This window comes from Aquarana catesbeiana, linkage group LG10 (assembly GCF_042186555.1).
Source record: "Aquarana catesbeiana isolate 2022-GZ linkage group LG10, ASM4218655v1, whole genome shotgun sequence".
Taxonomy (NCBI): Eukaryota; Metazoa; Chordata; class Amphibia; order Anura; family Ranidae; genus Aquarana; species Aquarana catesbeiana.
Window position 1 is genome coordinate 169721661 of NC_133333.1, and position 16635 is coordinate 169738295.

The 16635-nt window shown below is 40.3% G+C and overlaps 1 protein-coding gene across 6 annotated transcripts in view; it reads right to left on the minus strand.

Moving 5' to 3' along the window:
• DVL1 (dishevelled segment polarity protein 1) overlaps nt 1-16635 on the minus strand; it is a 252973-nt gene that overhangs the window by 54815 nt on the left and 181523 nt on the right. For all 6 annotated transcript variants that reach the window (XM_073602952.1, XM_073602951.1, XM_073602950.1 and 3 more), the window contains 4 exons: nt 11504-11597; nt 9033-9102; nt 7267-7406; nt 1373-1449 (listed from right to left, as the gene is read on the minus strand). In XM_073602952.1, the coding sequence (XP_073459053.1) occupies nt 1373-1449; nt 7267-7406; nt 9033-9102; nt 11504-11597 (381 nt within the window). The remainder of the gene's footprint in view (nt 1-1372; nt 1450-7266; nt 7407-9032; nt 9103-11503; nt 11598-16635) is intronic.

Consider the following 16635-nt stretch of genomic DNA (forward strand, 5'->3'; position numbering starts at 1 on the left):
TGGGTTAACTTCCACCCACGAGGTGGGGGAGGTTCCCCTTTTCCGACAGTAGCCATACTATTTGGTTATATAAGTGCTGGTGCAATGCACAGTGCCTTTGGCTCTGAGGATGAGGGAAGCCCCTCGAAACACATTAGCATGTTGGTCGCTTATTGTCCCTCTATGAGATATGATGTGATGTATCAGGAATTTGAAGATGTTGTTGTATTATAACCACCGTGAATTGCATTCATTTTGAATTGGCTGCTGCTACACTAAAAACAGGACATGGCAGAAATTCTTATCAACATGATGCGTGCAATAAAACACACAGGTGCTTTACATCTGCATGCTACGCTGCACTACAACACAAATGCATATAGCTTTGCTGCCTAGGTGCATTGGAGTCTCATGCAAAACAACAATGCAATGCACCGCAATTAGTTTCAGGCCTTTCCGTGCTTCATGGCAATGCACTGTAAGAAACACATTTTGCTGCAATGCATAAGTGTGAACACACCATAAGACCCCATTCTGTCCTTTCCTTTTTGGCGCAGGGTGTTAATGTTATATCAAACATGACCACTGATTGTGTTAAGGCAGCATTTATTTATATGGGCCCCCAATGCACCATGACAGACCAGGAAATGCACTTGCATTATTTTCCCTGACACAGCACACCGCAATGCATGATAGTACGATACCATATGTCATGGTGCGCTGCCAAGGGGGGGTGTTTCTCTAATGCACTGTGGTACCATTCAAACTAACATGTATATGGGCAGTCCACTCAATCTCATGTTCAGGCCCCACTATTAAATACACATACACCATTTTACCTGAACATTTTCAAGATTTATTAGCATATAAAACACCTCCAAAGCTTAAAGTGTAACTAAAGGCGAAACGTTTTTTCCTTTTGGATAGAGTAAGGGAGGGATATTACCCTCTTTTTTTTTTTTTTCCACCATCTGTATTCCATTGGGGAGATTTTCCTTCACTTCCTGTCAAATAACCAAAACAGGAAGTGAGAGAAAATCCCTCCAAAGTGAGGGAATCCCGGTGTGTCACCACTGGAAGATTTTAGATGTTAGTGTTCTGATTTCAACTCCAAATTTGATATTTTCTTTTACTTTCCCTTTCGATGATAACGGTAAACAAGACAAATAGAGAAAGTGACTCTCCCTAATGGGGGCACAGACAGCAATATGAACTAATGTTCTGATCCCTCTACATTCTATCCAAAACTAAAAAATGTTTGCCTTTAGTTATACTTTAATTTAGGCAAATGGGAGAGATATGGCAAATTTATATATTAATCTTATATGCACATAGAAAATTAAACATTCACTACAATCAAATTACTCAAGGATCCTAATGACCGAATACTTACCCAGGTTTAGATACAATTTCTCTCAAGACTCTGACTGCATCATCATTGCTCATGTTCTCAAAGTTCACATCATTTACCTGGAAAGGTAAAAACAAACAGAATGTCACTAATGATATGTAATGTTTTACAATAATGAGCATGGTTGAATGTCAGCAGAATGTCCGAAAATACAGAAGATAGATAGATAGCTATATAGATAGATAAGGAAAGGGTTAGAACCTCCTCTGTTTTGTCATATGTCAGACAGGAAGTGAGGGGAAATCTCCCTATGAAGTCAACAATGAAAATAGATTCTAATCCTTCCCAGCCTAATCCAACTTTAGTATAAACTTTTGTTGCATACAATTTCTCTTTAACATATTTTAACATAATATAATTGGGGGAATTGATCAAAACTCAAGCAGACAGAATCTGAAACGGCTGTGCATAGCAACAAATCAGGATCTATCTTCAGCTTGTTCAGTTAAGCTTTGAAAATGAAAGCTAGAAGCTGACTGGTTGCCATGCACAGCGGCTCCAGATTCTGGGTACTTCATTTGATAAATTTCCCTCTATGCAATGTATGTAATAAGCCTCCTTTGTCAAGGCAGATTCAGTTCAACTGAAAGTCTTCAAATTGCCCAACTCTCTCAGAATAAATTCAGATATGTCACATGGTAATGAGTGCACACAATGTAAATCCAATCTCTTCCAATGGTCACACAATAAGAACAAATTAAGGTATAAGTGTACTCATAAGTAATAAACTCAAACTTATAAAGTACATCAATGTTTCAATGATATACAATTATCATTAAAGTGACATACAGCAACTAAAATTGTTATCTTTGCATACTTATTTAATGTACTGACTGACTATCCCACCTATGAGTACAATTATAACTTACCCATTTTTTATTATATAAATTAAGGAATTGGATGCGTTCTACAGCCTGAATGAATTAGTTTCCAATTAACAAAATGTTAGGCGCCTTATTTAACTACAGTACCGTTGTTGCAAATGGACTGTGGAGTCTTTTACACATAGTAGTTTACATACCTTAAAAAGTTGGCCATGCAAAGGCAAATTGTAATGGTTTTTTATCAATTTTATTATTTTTTTGAGTATATGTTTTTAAACTGTTTTTAGAGCTACCTTTCTTCTATATGGAACCTTTGGTTTACAAATAATTATGGGGGGTATCTATGACACTGGGTTCTCAGAGCATTATGGGTTTTCTTTGCTTTTAAACCTTCTCTCTAATTAAAGTTTGGTAGGCTGCCTTCCTAACAGACAGGGAAGGTAAGCAGTCATTCCTCTGACTTATTCAGTAACGTGTGTAAAATGGAGCTTGAAATATTGAGGTCTGTAAACAACAGTTTTTTTTCCTTGGAAACTCATTGTTTGACACAGGATTCAAACACAATTGGGTTATCATTTCTGTAGGAAGCAATATAACCCAATTGCTTCTAAATCCTGTACCCCTGTGAGTCAGAGAAAATAATATTTCTAAAATTTAGTCTTTGGTATAGTGAAGAAAATATAAGCAAAACTATACATTTCCTTGAAGTGATTGTAAAGTCTATTTTTTTTCTATATAAATAATAAACATGTTATACTTACCTGCTCTGTTGCAGTGGATTTGCACAGAGAAGCCCAGATCCTCCTCTTCTCGGGTCCCTCTTCTGTGCTCCTCGCCCGTCCCTCCTGTTGAGTGCCCCCACAGCAAGCAGCTTGCTATGGGGGCACCCGAGCCGAGTCACAGCTCCCTGTGTCCATTCAGACATGGAGCCGTGACCTGGCCCCGCCTCTTCTCTCTCCTGATTGGCTAGCCGACTTTTATTGACAGCAGCGGGAGCCAATGGTGCCGCTGCTGTGTCTCAGCCAATCAAGAGGGAGAGTCTCGGATGGCCAAGACACTCGTGGATATCGCTGGACAGAGATGGGGCTCAGGTAAGTATTAGGGGGCTGCTACACACACAAGGCTCTTTATGCATTAAGATATAAAACCTTCTGACTTTACAACCCCTTTAAGTATGGAATGTGTAAAGCAATCGTACAGATTATGTTTATTTTACACATCTATCTATCTATCTCAAAAGTGAGTACACCCCTCACATTTTTGTAAATATTTTAGTATATCTTTTCATGTGACAAAACTGAAGAAATTACACTTTGCTGTCCCCTCAAAATAACTCAAAACACAGCCATTAATGTCCAAACCGCTGGCAACAAAAGTGAGTACACCCCTAAGTGAAAATGTCCAAATTGGGCCCAATTAGCCATTTTCCCTCCCTGGTTTCACGTGACTCGTTAGTGTTACAAGGTCTCAGATGTGAATGGGGAGCAGGTGTGTTAAATTTGGTGGTATCTCACTCTCTCATACTGGTCACTGGAAGTTCAAAATGGCACCTCATGGCAAAGAACGCTCTGAGGATCTGAAAAAAAGAATTGCTGCTCTACATAAAGATGGCCTAGGCTATAAGAAGATTGCCAAGACCCTGAAACTGAGCTGCAGCACAGTGGCCAAGACCATACAGCAGTTTAACAGGACAGATTCCACTCAGAACAGGCCTCGCCATGGTCAACCAAAGAAGGTGATTGCACGTGTTCAGCGTCATATCCAGAGGTGGTCTTTGGGAAATAGACTTATGAGTGCTGCCAGCATTGCTGCAGAGGTTAAAGGGGTGGAGGGTAAGCCTGTCAGTGCTCAGACCATACGCCGCACACTGCATCAAATTGGTCTGCATGGCTGTTGTCCCAGAAGGAAGCCTCTTCTAAAGATGATGCACAAGAAAGCCTGCAAACAGTTTGCTGAAGACAAGCAGACTAAGGACATGGATTACTGGAACCATGTCTGTGGCTTTATGAGACCAAGGTAAACTTATTTGGTTCAGATGGTGTCAAGCGTGTGTGGCGGCAACCAGGTGAGGAGCACAAAGACAAGTGTGTCTTGCCTACAGTCAAGCATGGGAGACTGGGCCGCAGGGCAGTATTCCAACATAACGACCCGAAACACACCTTCAAGATGACCATGCCTTGCTAAAGAAGCTGAGGGTAAAGGTGATGGACTGGCCAAGCATGTCTCCAGACCTAAAACCTATTGAGCATCTGTGGAGCATCCTCAAATGGAAGGTGGAGGAGTGCAAGGTCTCCAACATCCACCAGCTTCGTGATGTCGTCATGGAGGAGTGGAAGAGGACTCCAGTGGCAACCAGTGAAGCTCTGATGAACTCCATGCCCAAGAGGGTTAAGGCAGTGCTGGAAAATAATGGTGGCCACACAAAATATTGACACTTTGGGCCCAATTTGGACATTTTCACTTAGGGGTTTACTCACTTTTGTTGCCAGCGGTGTGTTGAGTTATTTTGAGGGGACAGCAAATTTACACTGTTATACAAGCTGTACACTCACTACTTTACATTGTAGCAAAGTGTCATTTCTTCATTGTTATCACATGAAAAGATATAATAAAATATTTACAAAAGTGTGAGGGGTGTACTCACTTTTGTGAGATACTGTATAAAATGATAAACAAATTATAAAAATAAAATTATAATTTACAGTAGATTATATTTAATATATATAGATATATATATTATACTGTATTTATCAGCAGCATATTGTAGTCTACTGATTGATTCATAAAGCCTGTACAACAATTCTGTCTCTATGACCACATCTTGTATTCTGTAACCTTTTATCTTGTTCCGATTTGTAAAATTATAAAGTAAAATTATACGTAAAACATATAAGAAAATCTATATTCAGTGTACGAGACTCCTTCCCTGGACATATTAAAATGCAGCACTTTTATCCTGCATTCTCCTTGTAAATAGGGAGGTTGGAGAAAGGGGAAACAATTCCCAGTATATATGAAGCTTAGTAATATCAAAGGCAGCTGACATGAGCCTGTGATGGCATTAAACCATCCCCTGTGTATTCTCGGCAAAGTCAAAGAAACACAAGTAATCTTGTAAATGACTCCTGAGGCTGTGTGATAATCAGCCGCATGTCAGCTGCTGTTTGGGTAGTGATACCGCACTTTTCTCTTCCAGGACGGTGTAATGCTATAAGACGCACTCTGAATAATACAGTGCATATCCAGGGGGGTTATAGTAACTCACAGCAACCAATCATGAGTTTCAATCTGTTTCCTGCATGCTGTTTTTTTCCTTTTTTTCTTTCTTTTCGGTTACATTTATGTGCCTAGGCTCCTCAGGATCATGACTTGAACCTCCCACATTCCAAGCTCCATATTAAAGTGCACATTTTGTTATAAATCCATTTCTATAGTTTAAACAGTGCTGACGATTATGGCTTAAAGCAGAACTCTAGGCAAGCAGGCAAATACCCAGATTTACAGGAACATGTGAGTATAGCTGGTGATATAATACTCAAAAGTCTACTGATTCCTACTGAATCAACCAAAATACGAGCCATGATGGCAGTATGGGCATCACCCAGCTCGACTAAAGTAGAAAGAAAATCCAAGTAGCTGGGTGGAAATTCTTGGCCAAAGACATCAAATCAGATCCAAGTATTCAGAAAGCCGCAAGCGCTGTGGGTGTCTGAATACAATAACATGCAGGGAGATTCCTCCAGCCACACCTTTTAGAATGGATGGGGGAATTAATCGATACTGCGGGCTGAAAAAAATAAATCTGAAATTGTATGGGTAACTTAAGACTGGCTGGGAGGAAGGGCACTAAAACATAAGTGTAATTGCACAAGATGTGCAGTTACATCCTAAAACTAGTATGTTCAGATTGGATTTTTTGGTAAGGAGGAAGTCACCAAAGGCAACCATCCTATGTCTTACATGACCAGATTAAAGGCTGCATTCATACAATAACAGGTGGCCACAGGCATCGCACATGAGGGTTTTTTGCACGGTGTCATAGTATTTGTATAATACAGCCATAGGTGTGCGCAGCCTATTGCATTAGGGTGTGCACCTCAAAGCTCAAACACATAAGTGTGTGCGCATGTGTAGTGGCAGTGGATAGTGTCAGTAGGGTAGTGGATGGTGTTAGTAGGTTTTATTTTTATTATTTTATTTTTTTCTAATTTAATTTTTCAATTTTTTTTTTTACAAATTTTGTAGGAGGCCCGTTAGGGGGCTTTGGTGAAATATCAGGGGTTTAAATGGGGAGAATCTGTGCCACATCGGGTGATTAGTGTGTGCCCAGGCACACCCTGTGCACAACTCTATGAGTACAGACCATTTATTTTAATGAGTTGCCCTACGTGCAACATTAGCAGCAAAGTCGCTTATGCACCTTTATGAGCATCGTGCTTTGCTCATATTTAATCACATCCTGCCACCTTTTTGCACTTTTTTTCCCCAAAAAACAACTAATGGCACAAAGAATTAATGGCACTGCAAACACAACATGTAAATATTCACCAAATGCTATAGTGTAAATTGCAGCCTAAAGCTAAACTCTAGAAAGACACTGAAAACACCATTTAATCCAATTTTTATTTAAGAAAAAAATACATATTTTTGTATAAATCTACCATAAATATCCAAATCTGTCTTGATTTTAGCCTTTTCCACAGTGAAACTCCTACTGGAAGAGGGAGGGGCACAACTCTGTGCCAATAAGGCGTCTTCTCACAAAATACTCTATCCCCCTTTCTGAACATACTTACAGCAGGGGACGGCAGAGGGATGAACTTTTGGTGTTCTGGTCATCCTCATTGTCTAACCACCGGCTCGGAGGTGACCAAGCTGAACTGATTTATGCAATAGAGGTTGCTGGCCTAAATGTTCCTCCGGTGGGACTAGAACACTATGGCTATACAATACAAATATTTTGGCGTGTAAGATGTATATTTAGCTCTTTGTTTAGAGTTTAACTTGAAAAAAATGTCTTCAGAGAACCAAAAACACTGTTATATACTATACCTGTAGAAGCATATCTCCGGGCTCTATCCTGCCATCTGCAGCCACAGCTCCACCCTTCATTATAGATCCAATGTATATTCCCCCATCTCCACGGTCATTGCTCTGACCCACAATACTGATACCTAAAAAGTTGTACTTCTCTGGTAGAGGAAGCACAAGGGAAACAGCAAAAATATAAACCAATGGCCAGGACAGCGGCTTTCAGCATCAAATATATATTTTAATTTATTAGTGAAAAATATGTATAATGCAATAACTCATAGCAGCCAATCACATTTTACCTTAAGGCCCCTTTCACACTTGTACGACTTGTCCTACGATTTGAGACTGCAAAGTCGAATGACAAGTCGTTCCCAATGATTTCCAATGACAACCATTCATATTAGTAAGACTTCAAGTCATGCCGACTTCAAAGCAGTCCTTGCACTACTTTGGTCCGACTTTGATGCAAGTTACACAGGCATTCCCTGAAATCGCAGGAAAAATCGCAGCAAAATTACGCCAGAGAAGTTGCAGCAAAATCGCACAACTTTGAAGTCCTGGTAGTGTGAAAGGGGCCTCAATCTGTCTACAGTAAATGAAAACTGATTGGCTGCTGTATTAAGTATCCAGCTACTCTCCTGTGCCAACAATTAGCTTCCCTACACAGAATCACACAGGAAAACTCTATTTTGAGTCAACTCAAGGTACTTAGCTGAAGCCCTGATTAAGGGGGAGTGGTTTTTTTTGGCCCCCTAAAACATGTTGGATGTTTAGTATAAACTAATACATTAAAGCGGGGGTCCACCTATCTATCGTTTTTTTTTTTTTTTAGTTCATTCACAAACTTTTCTTCTCAGCATTACATACTGACATATTGTGTGTAATATGTCCGCCTGTGTCAGATTTCGTCGGAAAGAATAACTTATATTATTCACTGCAGGCGGTTTCCATCTTCATTGTGGGCATTTGAAGCCCACAAGCATTTATTTCCTGGATGTGGTGAATGCTGTGCTCCCAGCATTCACCACTCGTTCCCGCACATGCTCAGTGGCATCCTGGGAAGCCTGAGACTAGCTCCCAGGAGTCTGGGAGAGGCTAGAAACACGCCTACTCCCACGGGAGGAGAACCAGGAAGTGCAAAGAAGAATAGAAAAATAAAAAGGTAATCACGGCGATTTAAATTTTTTTAAACGGCATGTCAGCATCTAGGCAAGGAAGAGAATACATACAGATATTGTTCAAAATTTGGGTGGAACCCCGCTTTAATTAGGAATTGTTTATCCTTTGATCTGGCACTCCATTTGTGATTGCTTTTTTCTACATTGGACAGGGGTCTCAAATGCAGATACAGTAAAACCTTGGATTGCGAGCATAATTCATTCCAGAAACATGCGTGCAATACAAAGCACTTGTATATCAAAGTGAATTTCCCCTTAAGAAATAATGAAAACTCAGATGATTTGTTCCACAACCATCTATTCAAAAGGCCTTCAGTTTATAGCAATGTGATAGGTTGTGTAACCATAAAATGTCTCCTATGCATACCTGGGTGTGATATCAACTGGTCCAGCCAATCAAAACGGCCAAATATCGGAACTCGGATAAGACCAGCCAAAGAGGTTAGCGGCCAGCAGGGAGCTCCTGACAACCGCACTGCTGGAGTGGAGCTGAGTATAGTTCTTCTTTATTATTTAATGTTATCTAGTTCTGACATGCTTCTTTCCCACATTGGAATAAAAGGACCTTCACCACTAGGGTGGTGACACAGCAGTTCTGGTACTTACCCATGTTTAGGGTAACTGTGATGATGTTTAGTGACATGGTTGAGTCTGTAATGCTGCTGAAGGATGAAGACTGTAAAGGAAATCGAAGGCTATCATAAATAAATTCATATTACCATGTACATTTGATATACTAGGTACATTAAAATCACTGGTACAAGTTTGCTACATGACATATTTTACGTATAACAAAACAATAAATACAGTAAAGGTTACTCAGACCTGGATTTTCTATTTTCTGCCAAAGTAAAATCAAAGAGCTGAATGTACAGTTAGGTCCATATATATTTGAACACAGGCACCATTTTATTTATTTTTCAGGTATTTACCAAAACATACTAGCTATAGTTATAGAATGGATATGGGCTGAAAGTGCACACTCTCGGGTTTAATTTGAGCGTATGTACATCCAAATCGGAGGAAGGGTTTAGGAATTATAGCTCTTAAGAATAGCCACCCGCCCCCCTTTTTTTCCAAGAGACCAAAAGTAATTGGACAATTGAATCAAAAGCTTCATGGCCAGGTGTGAGCTACTCCATTATTTCATCATCAATTAAGCAGGTAAAAGTTCTGGAGTTGATTCTACGTGTGGTATTTGCATTTGGAATCTATTCCTGTGAACCTACATCATGCGTTCAAAGGAGCTGTCCATACAAGTGCAACGGGCCATTGTAAGGCTTCAAAAACTAAACAAATCCATCAGAGAGATATCAGCAACATTAGGAGTGGCCAAATCAACAGTTTGGTACGTTCTGAAGAAAGAAGAACACACTGGTGAGCTCAGCAACATAAAAAGACCTGGACATCCAGGGAAGACAACAGTGGTGGATGATTGCAGAATCCTCTCTATGGTAATGAAAAACCCATTCACAACATCCAGACAAGTGAAGGACAGTCTCCAGGAGGTGGGCGTATAATTGTCAAAGTCTACAATCAAGAGAAGACTTCATGAAAGCAAATACAGAGGGTTCACCACAAGGGGCAAACCATTCATAAGCATGAAGAATAGAAAAGCCAGATTAGACTTTGACAAAAAAACATCTAAAAAAGCCAGACCAGTTCTGGAAAAGCATTCTTTGGACAGATGAAACTAAGATTAATCTGTACCAGAATGACGGGAAGAAAAAAAAAATGTGGAGAAGGCCTGGAACTGCTCATGATCCAAAGCACACAACGTCATCTGTAAGACATGGTGGATGCAGTGTGATGACATAGGCATGCATGGCTTCCAGTGGCACTGGGTCATTGCTGTTTATTGATGATGTGACAGAAGACAGAGGCAGCCGGATAATTTCTGCAGTGTTTAGAGATATACTGTCAGCCCAGATTCAGCCAAATGCAGCAAAGCTGATTGGTTGGCGCTTCACAGTACAGATGGACAATGGTCCAAAACACACTGCAAAAGCAACCCAGGAGCTTTTGAAGGAAAAGAAGTGGAATATTCTGCAATGGCCGAGTCAATCACCTGATCTCAACCCAATTGAGCATGCATTTTACTTGCTGAAGGCAAAACTAAAAGGCAGAAAGACCCACAAAGAACTATTGAAGACAACTGCAGGTAGAGCCCGGCAAAGCACCAGAAAGGAGGAAACCCAGTAATTAAAGGATTCTCCACAAAATATTAAAAATGGACATTTTATTTATGATTATATTCATTTGTCCAATTACATTTGAGCCTCTGAAAATGGGGGGTCTGTGTATAAATATGGCTGCAGTTCCTAAAATTTGTACTTATTATTTAGGTTCAACCCCTTGAATTAAAGCTGAAAGTCTGCACTTCAAATTAATTTGGATTGTCTCTTTTTATATTTATTCTGGTGGCATACAGAGCCAAAAGTATGAAAATTGTGCCTGTGTCCAAATATATATGGACCTAACTATATGTATGTGACTCAATCGGTGTAAGGCATGGTATACATGTCCCAAAAATCTAACAACCAACTTCTGTCAAATGGTCATGCTGGGAAACCAGCATTCGATCAGCGCTGCAGCCATTGGGAGGGTAAGGGGATAGTCCCCACAGTCCCAGCTGTCAGAATACAAAGACACAGAGGATGAGTTTACTGCATCATCATTGCTTGTGTTGATGCAGCAGCTGTGAGGTTTTTTTTTTCCATTCAACCCGCTGGTTGAACGAAAAAAAAAAAAACTCCTCAGAGTGTATACCCTGAATAGCAAGCGTGCAAATTTGTAATGAACTTTTGATGGCAGAAAAGAAGTGAAGTATTGGGGAATCAAGTAGTCGCTACTTTAAAAATATGCCACAGTGTAGAGATTTTTTTCAAAAGGCTAAAATCTTACTTTACCTTTGTAAAAATCCTAGGAACGGAGGATTAAAATACATTTAGCTATTAAGACATACAAGGTGCACAATTAATTATCAACCCATGGATTGGAAGCTGGCGGGTTGCTATCGGCAGCAAAATATTAGCTTTCTACAAGTGACCAGCCAGGGAAAATATTCCATTACTTACTCTATCAATCTGACGCATTTTCTGCTTCCGTCGCCTCCGTTTGTGCTTGCGGATAAGACGTGAGGATGTACTTTGTTCTGTAGAACTACTTAACCTGTGCAGTAAAGGAAGATGATTACATTTTATCCTGAAAAAGACACTTATATAAGAAACGTATTTCCAAGGTGGTATAGAAACAGAATATCATCTGTAAAACATCAGTTGTTCCTTGAGTTGAAAAACCCATGCTGGGTGTTACCAGTGTCAGGCTTTTGGCACAGAAAACCAGTTCACAGACATTCATAAAGTCAGGTAGGATTTAGACCAGGGCCAGGATTCAGGAGGGCCTATCTTATGGGTATGGCAAAGAAAGCAGTCATCACTGGTTCTTGAAGCATAACTTTTCTGGGAGTTTTTCACATTCACAAAGTCACAAAGGACCTTTTCACATTTTATTCAGGATAGAAATTAGAAATTAGAGAAATGGGGCTCACCAAGACTTTTGCAATATCTGATGACTTCTTGTCCATCCGACACCTTGTCACTGATAAAGGGAAGTTAGGGGACCCAGTAGTAAAAACCTCATAGAGCTTTCCAGTGGCATATATAGCATGTCTGGCACCTAGTCAGATCATTTTTTTTTTTTTTTTAACACCCCCAATCGTCTGTTTCCTAAAACATCAAAATAATTTTCTGTAATAATCAGGAAATTAAATGCTGGGGGTGGGAGCAGAAGTAGCATGTGGAAGGAGGTCAACAGCAGCTGTATGTACTGTTACTTTATGAAGACAGTAAGAGGTTTATGAGCCCCAAAAGATGGGAAAGTGGTGGCAGCAGAGGTGTCCAAATGCGAAGAGGAAGCTGAGAAATGGATTCTTCATTGATTCGATATTTATTGCTCACAGAATGTGAGTGTGCTCCACAAACAGCACGAGAGACAGATCACAGCTGTTTAGAGTCTTTTGTGCACCATCCTGATGAAGTGGCAAGTGTAGTGCCATGAAACGCGTTGACGGTGTTTTATACTATTCTGTGAGAAATATCGAATCAATGAAGAATCAATTTCTCAGCTTCTATATCACATTCAGGCACCTCTGCTGATACCACTTTCCCAACTTTTTGGGGCTCATAACCCTCTTACTGTGAAAACAAAACAAAATACACACGCACCTAGTGCATTATTAAAAAACATTTATTTAATAATAAAAACAATAAAAAGTGGGTACTCACAAAGTGGCAACTATCAATGAGCCATAAAACCACACAATGTTGAGCAGTGCAGACATATATAAGCCATATCACATCAAGAGGTATAAAGTCGACAGATTTCGGGGCGCACCCCCTTCCTCAGAGCTAAGCTACCACACCAGTGAACACACCGGAATCCTGAGACTGCAGAGCGTAGGATCATCCGGATCACACCAACGAGCATTGAGAGCGACATTACTCTGTGCAGGGACAGTCATATTCCCTGCAGGCTTGCACTCCAGGTTGTTTGATTCCCCATTAGGGAGCTCAGCAACCTAACAGATGTGAGTATACCAATGCAATGTACCTTCTCATGCATTTCATCCAATTATCTGTTAAACTACTAAACTATAAGGAACTCTTCCGTGGCCTCTGTCTCTTTTTTTCTCCTTATCTCTGGATAAGGACCCCAGTTATGCACATTACTAAGACACTGAACCTAACATATCAATTCACTTGACATACAGGAAGTTACTACTGCATAGATGCCAACATTTGAAAAAAAGTTAGAAGCGTCTTGGAAGTATCAAGAAGAAAAATGTGGCCCTCCAAACACCCGGAGGTGGGTGTTGCTTTACACTTTACAGTATATGGCTTTTAGCATGGGTGCAAAATAAGCCCTAACATTAATGTCAGTGACAGTAATAATAGCCCCCAGCATTGATGCCTTTGGCAGCAATCAAACCCTCCAGCACTGGCGTAAATAGCTGTAAAAATTCCCCCTTCATTAGTGATGCATGGCAGTAATGTGCACCCCCCAGCATCAGTGGATGGCTGTAACAATAAAGCATTGGTGGCCAGATGGAACTGGCTGGAAATTACAAAGTGTTCAGTGTTTGCTTACTCCCCACTAATTCGGGGTACTTTGTCGCAGTAAGTGGGCTTAGCACTATATGACCATATAGTGTGACCAAACCCCCGTATTTTTTGAATATGTTCAGGTGTTCAGGTGTTTTTAACTAGCCCTGCAGGAAATGTCATTCTTGTATGTGTGCGCTGTAAAATATTTTGTACTGTTTATAGGTCTTACAGCAGCACCATCTTGAATTTAAATGCATTGTATGGTGTGCCCCCCAAATATGTACTTGTATGTTTGCTTACTCCCTCTGTTCCAGCTTCTGTGTGAAGACTCTCTGTGCTCCAGAATGCCCCCCTCACCAGAATACGCAGATCAGCACTGCAGCCAATGGTTTTTTCAGCATGACTGTTCAACAAAAGCCAGTCGTTACACTGGCTTCTGTTGAACAGACTGCAGTACTCACACATACCAAAAGTCATGCGGTTCCTACTGAACTGCCCGATTTTTGCAAGTCTCCTGATTTGCGCTACAAGTACCTCCCCTTCTCCTAATCTTCATGACAAAGAGGGAGGTGCTGTGCAGTTTATAGAAGACAGATTGGAAAGCTGATAACATAGTTTGCGATTTTAGTCCAGTACATGAGAAATTACAAGGATTCTTGACTTTTGTCCGAATCATCATTTTTCTGTACAAGCAGTGAATGCACTTAGCCTGAAAAAAGAAAACTCCTGTAATCACCACTGCGGCCGTTAGACCAGTAAGCTTCAATATATTACACTTTTGTTCTTGGGTTTAGATATGTTTTAAGTGACACCCCTTGATTCAGGTAAGTGACAGAACAGACTTCCTGTCCCCTTGGAGGCGTTTCGTCAGATTAGGCAACCCGTCAGATTTTGTAACGGAAGTGACGTTCTGTCATGGCCATTTTACTACACCCCGCACTCATCCACAGTAAGGATACAGTGAAAAGGCGGCAAGCGGACATCCACCGGAGTCATGCATTTCACACTTATTAACAGTAAGCTAAGCTTATATAGTGAGTATTTAAAAATCCGTGTTTAGATGTTGAATTTTAAAAGCAGCGGTAAGGCTGCTGATCTCACAGGTTTGCTAATATGACAGAAAACCGCTGCTTTGAAAAGTCAAAATCAAAACAGTCTTATGGAATTAAAAATACTGAATTTCACTATATAAGCTGAGTTTACTGTTAAAAATAAGTGTGAAATGCCAGACTTCAGTGGGTGTAACAAGATGTCCGCTTGCCGCCTTCTCACTGTATCCTTACTGTGGACGAGTGCAAGGTGTAGCAAGATGGCGGCGCCGGAACGTCACTTCCGTTACAAAATCTGACAGGTCGCCTAATCTGACGAAACACCGGCAGTGTCTTTACAGCAGTCACTCTGTCCCTTGCATTGGCACTGGGAAATGTATTTTATTGTAAGAAAAGGTGTTTGAATCCTTTCATCTTCAGACCTGCATGTCCAGGTGAAATTCCTGTGGTAATTAATATGCTTTTAGGATGACAGTTATTTCACATTGCCAGCAGCCATTTATTCCCCTGAAAACCACCTACATACTGGTGAAAGACAGGCATTTAATGTCATACTTAAAACAAATTTTGGTTGATAATAGTCCTTCATGGATTATGGTTGTGCGCTTCATTTATGAACTGATTGCAAACTGTAAAGGTAAACAGGGTAATTTTACCCTATGATAAAACTAGAGGGACCATAGGTTTAGACATGTGGGGTTGATTTACTAAAACTGGAGAGTGCAAAATTTGGTGCAGCTCTGCATAGAAACAGCTTCCAAGTTTAAATGTCAAAGCTTAATTGAAAAAGCTGAAGTTAGACACTGATTGGCTATTATGCAGAGCTGCACCAGATTTTGCACTCTCCAGTTTTAGTAAATGAACCCCTTGGTGTATATGCAAAATACAGAGAAACCAACACCTGTCAGATTATAAGCCATCATCCCATGACAAGTTGCTGTGAGCCCAGGTTGTCATGGTATAGCTATACAGATGCATCTCAAAAAATTAGAATATCATCAAAAAATGTATTTATTTCAATTAAAAAAGTGAAACTCATTTTATATAGATGCACACAGAGTGATATATTTCAAGCATTTCTTTTTTAAATTTTGATGATTAGAATATTACATAAGACTATGGAAAATTCACACTGGACTTCATGCAACTTGGATTCTGTGCCTCTACACTCTTCCTCCAGACTCTGGGGCCTTGATTTCCAAATGCAACATTTTCCACAGTCAGTAATGATTTGGGGAGCCATGTCATCTGCTGGTGTTGGTCCATTGTGTTTTATCAAGTCCAAAGTCAGTGCAGCCCTCTACCAGGAAATTCTAGAGAACTTCATGTTTCCCTCTGCTGACCAGCTTTATGGAGATGCTGTTTTAGTTTCCAACAGGACTAGGCACCTGCCCACACTGCCAAAAGTACCAACGCCTGGTTTAACGATGATGGAATCACTGTGCTTGATTGGCCAGCAAACTTGCCGGACCTAAACCCCATTGAGAATCTGTGGGGTGTTGTCTTGAGGAAGATGAGACACCAGACCCAACAATGCAGATGAGCTGAAGGCCACCATCAAAGCAAGCCGGGCTTCCATAACACCTCAGCAGTGCCACAGGCTGATCGCCTCCATGCCACACGGCATTGATGCAGTAATTCATTCAAAAGGAGCCCCGAACAAGTATTGGTACAGTTCATACTATACTGTACATAGACATACTTTTCAGTAAGCCAACATTTCTGTATTAAAAAAAAATCCTTTTTTTTATTGGTCTTACGTATTATTCAAATTTTCTGAGATTTTGGGTTTTCACTAGCTGTAAGCCATAATCATCAATACTAAAAAAAAGAAATGCTTAAAATATATCACAGTGTGTAGAGCTGCATGATTAATCGTTAAAGAATCGAAATTGCGATTCTACCCCCCCTCGCGATCTTAAAAAAGCATTTCCCGATTCTATGTAACAAGTGTATAGTCATCTGCTCACTTCTGAGAGCTGACAAAAAATAAAAAAAATAATACAGGCAGCCTGCCAAGTTTATATCAACGGGTGATAATTATAAACAAAGTAA